Source organism: Gadus macrocephalus, chromosome 7 (genome assembly GCF_031168955.1).
Source record: "Gadus macrocephalus chromosome 7, ASM3116895v1".
NCBI lineage: Eukaryota > Metazoa > Chordata > Actinopteri > Gadiformes > Gadidae > Gadus > Gadus macrocephalus.
Window position 1 is genome coordinate 23,397,520 of NC_082388.1, and position 14,611 is coordinate 23,412,130.

The 14,611-nt window shown below is 46.0% G+C and overlaps 1 protein-coding gene across 12 annotated transcripts in view; it reads right to left on the reverse strand.

Moving 5' to 3' along the window:
* Window positions 1-14,611, reverse strand: part of mtmr4 (myotubularin related protein 4) — a 45,194-nt gene that overhangs the window by 27,497 nt on the left and 3,086 nt on the right. For 4 of the 12 annotated variants that reach the window (XM_060056015.1, XM_060056008.1, XM_060056014.1 and 1 more), the window contains exon 1: window positions 5,310-5,509. In XM_060056015.1, coding sequence (XP_059911998.1) covers window positions 5,310-5,360 — 51 coding nt within the window. In that variant the 5' untranslated portion in view covers window positions 5,361-5,509. Of the gene's footprint in view, window positions 1-5,309; window positions 5,510-13,501; window positions 13,589-14,218; window positions 14,408-14,438; window positions 14,569-14,611 lie in introns of those variants that run through there. The other 8 variants (XM_060056009.1, XM_060056010.1, XM_060056012.1 and 5 more) reach the window with 6 other exon arrangements.

Sequence of the window (14,611 nt, forward strand, 5' to 3'; positions counted from 1 at the left end):
CAGCAGGTGGTTAGATAGCAGCCCACAAACAGGGCAGGATGCTGCAAGGGGCCACGCATGTTGAATAGACCTTCACACCGTGGATACACAGACTTTAATTATGTTAATGTCGACGGATGGAATCGTTTTGTAGAAAATAAAAATGAAGCAAAGGATACCAAACAACAACATTGAAAGCATCCAATGTATTATTTCATTCACTCCAGCAGGTCATGCGTATTAAATTATGCTAGCTTGGTATTCATTGTGCAAAGATCATTAAGCCAAATTTAAATTAAAGAAAGATTGATACTGACATTACGCTAGGCTTCTTTTATTACCCTGGAAGTTAATATAATCATAGTACTATTCTTAGTTTGAGGATTGAATAAAGAAAATTACATGTAGGTTGAGCTAAAGCGAACAGCAGTAGCATGCTCAAGCTAACGTAGCAATCTAATGTAAATGCATCTACATCCACCGAAAAACAACATATTTCCTTTTAGCCACGCAATCTCTTCACACCATGAAGGAGGATCCAACATGGCCGCAAACCATGTGATCAGGAGTTTCATCTAGCATCATGTGGTGTCAAACTGTGAACACACCACCATAACACATACTACTGTCGGGCGGTGCGCAGGAGTAGCAAGTGATACTGTGTGCCAGAAATTACAACTTTGTTTCCCAGAGATCATTAGGTGTGAAAAACACAATGATTACGAAGAGCCGTAAGTAGCCCTACTTGTTGGACTCATGCTAGTATTAAAGATATAGATAATACTGATATAGAGAGGGTAAATTGCTTGGGAACAGGAGACAATGCCACTATCTCAACCTTAATATCTCTTCCAATTTTAATATCCGATATGACTTCAGCATCGGTCGAGTGATAAGCCCTGCCGTGCATCACTGCTTCGTGATCGGGCGGAGCCGTGACTGCCAGCCAACCCATCAGGACAGGGAGGGGTCCTGTCATCTCAGGGCCATGGTTCCCCTGGTGGCCCATGGTCATTCTGTTCTCCCCCGGGTACTCAGACCGGCAGGGACGTAGCAATGCATAATCTGAGAAGGTGTCGCTGTAGAGGCTTATTTAACAGATTTAACGTTGGCCGCTAGACTGGCTCAGGTAATTGATTGGTTGAACAAACACCCGCACACAGTCCCGCGATCAATCAATTCTCTGGACTCTTTATTTATTTATTTGGGCCAGCGCTTGCGCCGTGGACGCCCTGGCATCGTTTAATGGCCGCTCTTATGAAGCACTGCTGACAGTGCAGGTTTCTGAAGGGCCAGGAGAACAGAATGTACCTCAGGAGGCTCCAGAAGTCTCTGTGACAAGAACACTGAGGCTTTGGTTCATCTCTTGCGCCAGACGTCGTTTATTTCAACTGAAGCACGCCACTTGCCAATTGTGTTCGTTGCTATCCAACTTCCGTCACTTTGGTTTTATTCATAAGAAATTCATAAGCCTAGGAGGCAAAGGCTGGATGTGCGAGAAAACTGACATGCTAACAGGGTTTGCTCCAAAACAAATGCTTTGCTAGTCAATTGTGAATCCTACTTTCTATTACAGTTTTAGGCCCCGTCACCCGACAAACGTCCTGTCTTTAGATTAGCAGTTGTACAGTCTGAGACCCAAAAGGACAGTGGTGGTGGGGAGTATGAAATATTGATTGAAACGGGGCTTTTGGGCAGAAGATGTGCTCTGTGCATTAATATTTCAGATGTTAAGATCTATCATGCAGCAAACCAACGATGGCATTTTGATACACCTTGCTGAATGGTACACACAAACTGGACTATAAGTCCCGGAAAGCTCTTGATTCTAAAAGGACAGACACCTAGTATAAATAAAAAGCCCTCACACATATTCCAACCGACACCAGTTCTGTGCTCAGGACATTTCTGCTCAGTCACTGCTGAGCGTTCCCTCCCCCACCGACCTCTCTCCAACAAGTAAAGTGGCGTATCAAATGCACATACACGCAGCCTAAAATACATCTGAAGTTCAATATCATATCAAACTTCTAACAAATATAGCCATGGTGGTCCTTTCAGCACAACCAAATTAACTGCTTTGATTTCGGACAGGAGATGATGTTTCATTTCTGCAAACAGGACGTTTGTTTGGTTATGTTGCAATACCTTAAGTAAACAATTACACACACACAGAGTGTGAGTGTGCGTGCGTGCGTGTAAGGAAAAAGAAGAATAATGAGCAGAACATTTCAGAGATTCGCAGACAGAGTATTCATGAATAAATGTCTGGTTACCATGGATACGACAACCCTTTTTGGAAGCCCGAGTCGTTTTTCTATTGGTAACCTTGGAAACAATGTACTATCTCTACTCGAGGGATTTCAAACATAATCTGTTAGATTAAAGCAGCGTCGGTTTTAGGAACACACTCCAATGTACTACATATTATGACACAGAGGTGACCTCTTCTGCAGCCCGCCGTGCACACGGCCTGCTGGCTTTGGCGGGTCACTTCAGCGGAGACTACGTTTGGCTTGACCACAGCAGATAGCTGGGGGGGGGGGCGGGGGGCTAGTAGCCATGTGGGTGGACAGGATAAGTCAGAAAGGAATTTCAGACAATAAAACCAATAAAGGATTGAACAAGATGTCAATAGCTCATTGAACGGTTTGATGGATGATGTGGTGAAGGGGGATGCTTGGGTGATCGTTTCCTCGAGAGTTGAGGGTCGACAAACCCAGCAGAACTATTTAGAGAGAGATTAGGGGATGTGGAGGGTACGATGAGGCCTCAAACTCACTCACCTCCACCCCTTCTCTCCCCTTCCTCCAGCAGAGGAATATCAATATTTGATGGGAGCTCGAAATGAGCAGTCCTTTTTTTAGTTGAGGCAGGGCTGTATGCCGTGCAGGAAGGAGACAAAGAGAGCCGGAAGGTTCCTTGAGAGACCCAGAATGTTAGAGCACCACGATAGAGTAATACTCTAAGAGCATGTAGTCCACAGCGCAAGACAACGTGGTACATAAGCAGATTGGTGGTGTGGTAGGGGGGGAAAGTGACGTTTTCTGAGGACAACCTAAGATAAGGGTAGAGTCAATGAGGAAACCGATCAATCAAGGTTGAGGGCGTTCTACGTTGACCTTCAGATACTATTCAACGCTGGGGTGGGAGGAGCTACAAGTCATAAACAACAAGCAGGGGGGGATGTTTGGACAGGAACATAAAGCAAAGAGAAAGGTAAACATCCCACAAAAGGAAGAACAGGACCAAAGCAAGTGCCTTGCTTGTAGCTAGGGCTCCAACTAACAATTGTCTTTTGCTTCGTCGTCATCGGAATATTAATAGTGTTTCTTATTTAGGCTTAAAATATAAATAAATAAATAACCGGGGTCCAAACTGCCAGGAAAAACTGATTGCCTGAATTTATTAATGTCCTAACTATCTGAAACAATCCAAGCGATGGAGTATCGCTGAAGCCATTTATAGCCCGACGTTTGCGTGATAAATTACTCCATCGCCCCAATTAAGATCATTCTTCTGCTAGTCTCACAATTCAGACCCTTCAAATGTAAAGTCTGAGGGCGGACGAGCCTAAATCATCGAAGGAAGATTTTCGCTCCTGGTAGAGGAAGGTATCTGTAATAATGTAATTGACAAACAAAAACAACCAGCATTGGTAAGCTGTAAGAAAGGGCCTGTAAAAGGTTTCAAACCAATACTGTGAAGACTGACCACTGTTCAAAGACGCCTAATAAAATTCCCTCCTGAAGGCTTCATCCTCTGAGTAAACAAGTATCATCTCGGTCACGAAAACACGAAACAATGGGTATCTCCGGCTCCGCCCATTGCAGTCGTTGGTGTCCGACCCAGGCTTGGTCAATCATGACAGCGACCACGATCAAGACCTCTTTCCATGTAAAACATATGCACATCCTCTGGTAGCAGGTTACAGTCTGAGACACAAGAGGAGGGAGACCTTGACGAAGATCCTGGAAACAGCAGTCGGCTTGTGTTGCAGTCCTCCTGATTCATTTAACCGATAATAATAGTGTCCGAGTCATGGGGGAAAATTTCCCACAATTCAATTACTCTTTTATCGTTCATTTCGGTGGAGACAGAACCTAAAATGGAAACGAACATGAGATCAGGGGGACTGAGGCACGGAGAACAACTCAATTCTTATTTCCTCTCACCCACTTTCGACAGCTTTCTAGAACATGGCCTTCATTGGGGTGCTGAATCAAAGTGAGTTACAGCGCTACCCCCAAACACACATAGTTGGGATCAGAGAAAGAGCTGTTGCCCACAAAAGCAATTGGGGGAATTTATAGTAAATTAAATTGGCAGTGGAAGGACCTCAGCCTCGGCTGAAACATTGGCAGTAAAGCTCACTGAGAAGAAGGTTTTGGGACAGGGCCTGGTAAGTCTAGCCACAGGCTGGCCACGGATATAAAGCATATATATGAGATGGACAGACCAAAAGGCCTGACTATTGGGGATGCTGCTGCCAACAGGGCTTAAGTGTTTAAGAACCCAAATGTGCAGTCATGGCATCAAACGGGCCAAGAACGAGATATAATTGAGTTTAAAAGCGGCTCTTCATATTGCGGATCAATTGTTTGTTGTTTTAAGGACCTTTCAAATTATGAAGTGGCATTAAGGTAAAGTGAATACATCGATTCATTGGTTTATTGAAGGATACGAGTAGTAAGCTTGAAGCTACAAGTTAGTGAAAGTTGGGTTGAAGTAGTTGGGTACAAAAAAACCAACAAAAGTTTGTACCCAACGATGTTGAATACATATACATACAATCTTCCCTATCAAGTGCCATTATCTGCTCGGCAGCCTGAAAGCGATTGGTCTGAATGACAGTGAATTTACATTAGGGTCACAATGGGCTCCGTGTGAAAGGGGCCGAGATTAGCATGTGGACCCAGGGTCGCCCCTCTGCCAATGGACGTAACGCCCCCCCCCCCCCCCCCCCCAGTCTGGCCCCCCCCCTTTCTTTTCTGCAGAGAGCCAAAGGAACCAGGGGAGCACCGGGTAAACCATGTGCCATCGCCACGCAGTAACTTCAACGCAGCGCAGCGCTCGGTCAACGCCAGCATGTGGAACAGGCATCGCATGGGGCGACATCGGTTACTTAACTGCTGCAGCACTCACTCAGTCGGGCTACCAACACCCGACCCCTAACGCTACCCCGCCCCCCCCCCCATCCCCTTCCCGCCTCAACAGAAACGTTAACAACAAAGCAGAACCACAAACGCATCAGAGGCCCCCCCGTCATCACTACTACAGGGACATGTGTGCGAGTGGGGTGGGGGGGGGGTGGAGGACACGTCACGTACACTTACGAAGCAGTTCAGCATGGAGCAGGGCACTCTCCCCACGAGGCTCATGTCGAACAGAGGCGTGGCTGCGGCCGACGGGCACACAACCTAGGGAGGAGCGTCAACAACAACGGCAGCGGCGGCGGTGGTGGTGGTGGCGGCAGCGCGATCGCAGCACCAGGAGACGGCATAACCAATCTATCCCTCCGGAGAACCCTCCCTCCCCACCGGCCCGCTTGGAATGCCCCTCTGCCGAACTCACCCACCCACCCCCCTACCCGGCGCCCCGGTCCCCGCTCCAAACGCTTCTCCTGGATGCGCCTTAGTCCTCACAGCGGCTCCACCAGCCCCGCCGCCTCCCCAACCCCCAACCCAGCCCCTCTCCCTTCAAAGCTAGGTTCCTGCTGAGGGAGGAGGTGCTTTGATGGATTCAGCACAGTGCTCCCACCTCTGAGTAGCGGAGCCCTCCCCCACCAAAAAACAACGGCTCCACCAGATCCCCTCAGAAGAGGGACGGGCAGCAGAGAGCCCGCAATCGATGGGTCGAAAAGGAAAAAGAATAAAGTCCCGGCGGCGCGCCTGGGAGAGCGGCAATAGTCCGGGATCGCACACGCCCAGAAACAATGGAACAAAAGGCGAAAACAGTGCGAGGGCGGTAGAGATAAGTCCCCGGCGGAGAGCGCTGCAGATGTGCCTCTGGGCGCCTGCGGCCGGGCGGGGGTCAGCGGGCAGCGTGCGCGACGAGGAGGGCAGCGAGAAGAGACGAGAGAGGCAGATGGAGAAGCTCGGTGCTACAGGCTCCGCCTCCTGCATGTGCCTCCCCTCCCTCTCCTCCCTCTCCTCTCTCTTCCCTTTCTCTTCCCGTGCGCACGTGCTCTCCACTCCGTCTATCTCTCTCACCTCCCTCTCTCCCTCTCTCTCTCTCTCTCCCATCCCCTTCCCCCCTCCCACATCCACTCCTTCTCCGTCACTCCTCCCAGATGAGATCCCCCTGCTGGAACATGCTTCCCTCTACGGACGGGCACACGGTGTACCGCAACCTGGGGGATGCTCAGCCACGCATCAGCCACGCATGGCTGCATATTTAGCATGGCTGCGTCTAGAAATGAGCGGCTCTGGATACGAGCGGCTGACAGCGCACACGGGACAGGCAGCGTGCCAGGCGACAGCGGGAAGGTGGTTTTGAAGACGGTATGCTTAGCTAGACAAGCAGGGAAATTGTTAGGAAAGAAAACGTGTCGAGACTGAAAGCGGCCGTGGCTATGCAAGAAGGAGGGGGATATCGTGAGCGATGGCACCAGTGGTGCCTCTCTTTTATTTAACACCTCGGCTATGATGATGACACCTTCATAGCACCAAGGATGATGCAAGGAGAAACTAGAGGCTGAGAGACGTAGCGAGAGAGAAGCATAGCGCAGGCGAGAAGAGTTATATAGGGGAGCCATGTCATATAGAATAATCCTCTATGCTGTGATTGGACAACGTTTCCTCACTGCAAGAGTCGCATTGGAGGGATCGATCACAGTGCAGCACAAAAGGAAGACACTAGTGAGACATGGAGTGGGGCAGGGGGGTGAGACATAGAGTGGGGCAGGGGGGTGAGACATAGAGAGTCAATGCGGAGTGTACCAGTGACACAGCATTCTACTCCTCCAGCCTCCTCCCTCCATCCCTCTCACTCTCTGTTTACCAAAGCATAGAGATGATGCAGCACATCCCTGCAATACTACTGCCAGTAAGCTGTGTGCGTGTACGTGTGTGTGTGTGTGTATGTGTGATTATGGAGGAGCCACATCCTGAAGTTTAATTTAATTTCAACACACATGTACACGCACATACTACGCCCCGGCTTGGAGAACAGAATGCTGAGACAGCTAGCAGGAATGACAAAGCTGTCGTTTTCTGCTAGAATAGTTTTGGATATTAATATGTGGGAGCACGTGATATACAGCACTAGCATGCAAAGCTAATCATGTAAATGGAAGAGGTAATCATCTACTCAAATCATCTTCTCACAATTCAAGCAATGATTTTTTTTACAGCCGCGTTTTTTCTTCAGCCTAATTTATTTATTATAAATCAGCCTCTGATTTATTTATATGTTTACCCCTCTCTGCGATTTGCTGACAAGGAAATAACATGATACTAAGAAATAAACACCAATCGTGACAGCCAGGAAAGAGAGACTTTCCCGTTCACGGTTTTCAAAATAAAAGCCTGGGTCCAGCCTTACAGGGACCATGCCAGAATATATCTTGCATGTTTGTACTTTCAAATCCAAGTTCACTGTGACCCCCGTGTGTGTGTGTGTGTGTGTGTGTGTGTGTGTGTGTGTGTGTGTGTGTGTGTGTGTGTGTGTGTGTGTGTGTGTGTGTGTGGTCAAGATGACCTTTGCTCAAATCAGGAAGTACTGATTCGAGCAAAGAACCCCCTTTTTTCAGGCATTTCCTTAAAAACTGTTTACAGATCCCACAATACAAAAATCCGCCATGGTTGTCACGGGTTTACATTTGAATGTTTTTTGCAAAACTATCATTTAATTTGCCTGTTCCACATATAGGCCCGTTACATTTATGGGAAGAGCTGTGTGTTGAGGTCCTGGATGAGGACAGTTCTGAAGCGTGAGGTGTCGGATAGGTAGGTCAATATCACACAGCAACATTCCATTGGAGATTCCCCGAGGCCGGCTGAAGCCAGACATCTAGGTCAAGACTCAATGTCAGTCAGGAATGCGAGCTTGTCCTCATAATATCTGCTACCATTTTATACCGTGGTAGAACACATAGGCTGCATCCGAATACTTAGTACATACTATTTCTGTCCAGTGTCTACTACTTGACCATACTACACTTGACTGTGTAGTACGTAGGGGTGTAACGGTACACGTATTTGAACCGAACCGTCACGGTACAGGCACTTCGGTGCGGTTACAGAGGTGTACCGCGGTCCGTAAATGTGGCGTACATAGCGTTAATATGGCGAATGTAAAGGCTTGTTTTGCGGTGCGGAACTTAAAACTTGAAGTCGGAGTTCCCCCCGGACCGTTTAGCCTTATTAGGCTCGGCTCGCACGTGCGCGAACTCGTAGTAGCAGTAGCAGAGCGCGATCGCGACTGTGTGTGGATTGATGTCTACTAGCGAACTGAGAGCGAACTGCATGGCGAGCGACAACAGAAAACCGGAGCTTGAAGATGCCCCCCTGTCATTTAAATCCCAAGTGTGGGAGAACTTTGGATTCCAGGTTAATTATCACAATGGGGAAAGACGAGTGGACAAGTCGAAAGCTGTGTGCAGACATTGTTCAACAGCGATCGTCTATGCAAATGGGAACACATCGAACTTGCACAAATTTTCGCCCCCGGTACAATTTTAACGTGACGGCACCATCCAGGTGTTACTGTCACCGCTGCAAAATGAAAAAAAGTTGTTCAAATCGTTCAAACCCAGCTCCCTACACTATTTAATCAACCCCTACACCTGTCTGGGAATTCAGAACGGGCAAATGCCATCACCAGGTCTATTGGTGTTTTCATTGCCTCTGACCTACGAGAGGCAATGAAAACACCAATAGATTATAAAATACATAAGCTGTAATTTAAGTTAAGGCTGCAGTTGCACTTTTATTTAATGATTGATTATATTTATGAGAACTTCAGAGCTTTAGAGAGCTGCAGGAATATGTTACAAACTCTTTGTTTACATACCAGCTTAAAGAGCCTAGACTGAGCATTAAAACTGGATTTTTCATTAATTTTATGTTAAGGTTATTGGAGAATTGCATCATTTTATTTGTATGTTTCATACTGACAGCTAAAACTGTTGTGTTTAATTCGTTACTAATTAAACTTATGTTCGTTCTGTCAAGCAATCCGTTTTTTCACCATAACTATGAACCGAACCGTCCTGTACCGTGACTTCAAAACCGAGGTACGTACCGAACCGTGACTGTTGTGTACCGTTACACCCCTAGTAGTACGGTCTACAGCTATGCGTAGAACGCCGAACGCTTCCAAACATCGCCGAAACTCCACCGGAAGTTTGGAGATGACGTATCTCCCCTCAGATGCCGGCAAAATTACCTTGATAAATTACCTGTTTTCCGTCTTGTCATCGTTGCTATTAAATTAAAAATGTCTCTTTTTACTTAATTACTTACTTTACTATTTTACTCTTTTTAATGTCTCTTTTTTTCGCCGCTTTCTACGACGTCTTTCTGGTGGTGACGAGTCAGCCATCTCTTCTTCGTTCGTTACTAGACTCCTGTTGCATTGTGGGATAGCGTAGTGAAGTCCGTGGTTTACTCCATGGGTAGTACGCATTCGGAAACGTCTTCCGTACTACAGAATGCATACTGAGTATTCGGACGCGCTATATTTTTTGCGTACTACAAAATGCATACTATATAATAGTATGCAAGTATGAGTATTCGGATTTAGCCATAGACAACATGGGGCGTTAAGAATACGCATGTCTAAAATATTGATGAACCCTCCTAATACCTCAAAGCCAAACTGTTGTCAAGTAGAACCACTTGAATGTAAACAAGGAACAATATCCAATCCTGGATTAAATTCAAACGGGAGCTTCAGCTAATCACAAATGGACCAAGACTCCTTTGTGCAGTTGTCAACTAAAAACAATACTTTCTCAAAACCTCTGCAGAGGCAACTCGAGCAAGCGACATTGTCATAGAATATAATGATTTACCAATTAAACCTGTAAAACAAAAATGACTGAACAACCGCAACGCACTCATCTTGAAGTGCACCCGGTTGTTAACGCACAATGCTCGAGCATTGACAAACTCTGCTCTGTAATGAGGGGAGAGGGCAAGCGGCAGTGGAGGCTCCATTCAAAGAGAGCCGAGGACTAAATCGTTAACCACAACCTGGAATGAACCTGCAGGTTGTAACAAGAGCCCTTACTCCCTGCGACTGGTCGGTACACACAGGCCTCTTGTATCAACTCTAGCAACAACAAACCAAAAAAAGAGAAAAAAAAAGCACAAATACGCGCACTCACGCAAAGTGGTTCTCAACACATCCAAAGTGACAGCATGCCAGGCAACGACACAGTGGCTTGTCGTACGCACACACACACACACACACACACACACACACACACACACACACACACACACACACACACACACACACACACACACACACACACACACACACACACACACACACACACACACACACACACACACACACACACACACAGGTAGTATAGCATAGCGGTGCATTGTGGGTGCGCAGAGCAGGATAAAATAACCTATTGTCCTCCTTTTCCATGCTCCTATTAGCACACAACAGTAGTGCCAGGGGAGAGGAGGGCGACACATGATATTTTCCCCGTTTTGTTTAAGCCGAGCTGGGAAGCGATTGAGTGATGCTTCACAAGAGAGGTTTGCAGGGATCCAGTTGCACGCGGACAGGCCACTGGAAACTCCAATGCAACAACCCTCAAATGCACATAGTGCAAATCACTGTATGCCGAATAATATGCCTCCATGTTGATCAGAAACATGGGTCTTCAGCGACGGGGGGGGGGGGGGGGGGGGGGGGCACTGCCGTTGGAGGAACGGCAGCCTGGCAGGCACCGCACCCACCTGCCAGCCTGCCAATAAGAGGCCGGAAGAGCCTGCCTTCTTTGGAAACAAAAGGCTGGAGCCAGCACACAATACCATGACCGCATTCTGTGGAGCCAGCCAACCAGATCGCTGGGACAACCGTCCTCTCGTTTCCATTTCCTATTTCTGTCCCATGAATGCCACGCCGTGCTCTTGTACATACTGAGGCCCCTCGCACAATATCATTAGGCCTAAAAAAAAAATTGTTTGGTTCCGGTTTCCGACCGACCCTGACAATTTATATGCGACCCAAATTATTTTATGAGCTTTAAAAAAAACAAATAAAACAAAAAAAAACAAATACGTTTTTGTTTTTTTTGATGCAAACTATAATTACGTTTTGGTACAGCACCTCTTCATTCTGTACAAGGATGAGCGAATTTTCTCGTTTTTAAATGAAAACAACCTACCTATAGTTCTCTGCCGCTGGAAAAAATAAAATAAAAAAATAAAATAAATTCCCTACCTACCCATGACCTCAACAGACAACCAACAGGAACCAAACATTTTTTTTTTTTAGGCCTTAGAACGGCCATCATCATCACTCCGAATGAGGGGAAGACTTGTGTCTGCCGAGGCACTGGTGAAAACACCCATAATGACCGTACAGGCCGGAGAGTGTCAACACTCTGAGCTCGCATCAACAAGTGGTTGTTTTAATGGTGAGCTTGCGTTTCTTCCCTTGGGCGTAAAACTGCAGAATCATATGCTTGAGCGTGTAGTCTTGCTAACGCGGCAACTTAACTCTCACTTTCCCTCAATTGTTTGGTTGTTATAAACTCAAGCAGCAGGTTGATCCAGTCGTTTTTTTCCATCACATGCTCGCAAAAGCCTGTTGGCAACATGCACTGGAGTTCTGTTGAAACGCAGGATAGAGGGAGGAAGGTATGACTCAACCACAAAACATGGGAACGAGATCACGTGAGCCGGATGGATTAGCACCTGGTACTGGAAACCTGGTAGTAAGGGCAGACCGAAGTGGATCAAGTGGGCCGAACAGATTAGTACCTGGAACTAAGTACCTGGTACTATGGGCAGACTGAATAAGATCAACTGAGCCTGGCAGTCTAGTTTTTTTTATACACCTTACAGGTATAAAATCAACAAAAAATGCATCTCAATTAATTATTTTATATTAATTTACACAATGACAATTTGGAAAAACTTGTCTCATAATGCCACATACTTCAATCATTAAAATATAAATGTGCGCCACATGGTTTCCTGCCTGTACATCCTACCAGCTTTGGCTTCTTGGTATCAGTGTCATCAACGAGACCCAGAGCCCCGGGGGGACCGTGAGTGGGAAGGAGGGCAAGCGACCGGACGTATCTATGTTGGCTTTAGGCTGTGCACATAAGAACCAGTTCCCACGGCAACCTGCTGAGCACATTCAAGAACGGCAACGTGTTGTGTTGTAGGTGTGGCGCAGCAAGCGTTACAGTGATGACGATGAAGACGATGGATAAGGACGATAGATAAGTGTCTGGCTGACTCAATCAGCCAGACACTGAGGCAGCCCAGCCTGCACTGAGAAAGAGATGATGAGGGACTGTCTGTCTTGTAGGATTAGGGGCGGAATTGACTTGGTTATTCTGTATCACTTTTGTTGATTGATAAACATGTCAAGTCTTTAGAGAGCTTAGATGTCGTCCAATGAGATAACCGTGATAAACCAAGAATTCATAGTTATCTAAAAGAATGGTTAACATCTATGAATTTCGATGGATGGGATTGTATTTGTTGCTTTTTCTACATGATATGATAATTTAACAGAGAAGTTAACAGAATGCTGCTTAGATTTCTGGAAAAAGAAATGCTCGAAGTCAGACTGAACTATTCCTTGGTTACAGTATTATCTTATCTTTGCTTTCTGTCCTGTCTTGTCTTAACACAAGACCAATTTCGTTTCAGGTCAAAGTTCAGTGCTTCGACACAGAGAGCCCGTAGCTTTTGTCTTTGGTCAAAACTGGAGTACCAGCTGTTAAATGCAAAGTAGCAACATGTTGTTGATCACTTGGTAACAAAAAAAGAATATCCCCAACCTTTATAATCCCAAAGCCTGCGCCCGACTGTAAAAGCTTTACTTTGGGCTATTTTGGGGAAACGAATATTTGACAAAGCACTTGGGGAATGCAACTGACTAAGCGGGTATTATAATACGTCAGGGAGAAATTTCAACAAGAAATCCATCAGGAATTTAAGTGGAAGAAATGTGACAAGATCAGTACCAGCATTGGAAAGGAACTTTCCTTTAAAGCACCAGTGCTACCTCCTGCCATACATTTTCCCCCCACACATCACAGCAGTCGGGATAAACCTGGACACCATGACACCCATACATAAAATATAGAACATACAGTATACATTTTTAAGGCTACATTGAGCAGTCACTGTGTTTAGAATAAGCCATGCTAAACCTTAAACAACGGCAAATGTGTTGATTTTGGAAGCATGGTTCCATTATGGCAGTCTCAATTTCCTTCATCTCAAAGCAGAATGACATGCAGGCGGTTGGTCTGACAAGGCCATTGAGAATCATATTCGACCCATTTCTGGATGTCTGATTGGCTTACCATGATGTCCATCTATGGCGTAGACAGTCGATACGGGCTCCCCTCTCAGAGTCCCTCAGCCCTCCTCCACTGTGTCAGCGCAACTTCCTGTGGGCATCAAACACACACATTCAGTACTTGATTGCAACATTGCGATTGGTAGGCTTGTCAGGCTTTGCAGAGTTTATTGATATTGCCTTGAATCTGTCTAGCCATGTCTGGAATTCGCAGAATGAGAGGTAAACATAAGGCAATCCGTCAGATAACACGATAGCAATTAGGTTTAAACATGTGGTCTGTTAAAAAACATCAACAGTGTGTGTCTACTAAAGAGCGCGAGACACATCAAGATATGTGTCTCTAAAAATGTTTTTTGTTTTGTATCGCCACAGCTCCATGTAAAACAACATCACTTCACTGATCAACCAAATGAACAGTCAAATTAACTTTCATCCATATTTCTACAAAAAAATTAAATCATAGCTTCATGTTTTACTGGCAAGTGAAACCTGAGCATTTCCCTTGTCCCTGAAGGAATGCTCAGAAGTCGATGGTAACACCAGACAGTACAGGGCAAGCAGCAGTAGCAGCAGAGCATTTGAATGACATTCCATCAGGGCTAACTGAAGGGTCCGATCATCAAAGAACAAGCCCGCCTGGCCGTTTTACTGATCAGATAATAGGCTCCCGAAAGCCAACCACTTAGACCAGTAGATTGTGAGGTTAGGTCAAACCTACCAAAACAATGATTCATGAAAGGATCCGAGAGCGAGCCCCGTCTTACACACTCTACTAAGACTCTTAAATGGTCTCGTGCAGTCATGCAAGACGACAAGATCCAACAGAACAAGCAACAGGACTCGGAATAGCCAACAAGTTTAAACTATTAAAAAGGGTCAATATTGTTTATTGTCTAGTTAATCTATCACAACTAAAAATATAAAGAAATAAAGCTTACAGTTCCAATTAGAAAAACAGACAGCAGTCTTCTTCTCACGAAGCAAAGCCGGATTCTCACTTCCCTAACTTTTCTTTTTTCACAGACACACCCCCCTTTGCACACAGCTCCACAACACACACACACACACACACACTGCTCCAAACACAAGGACGCACACTCAGAACGGAACT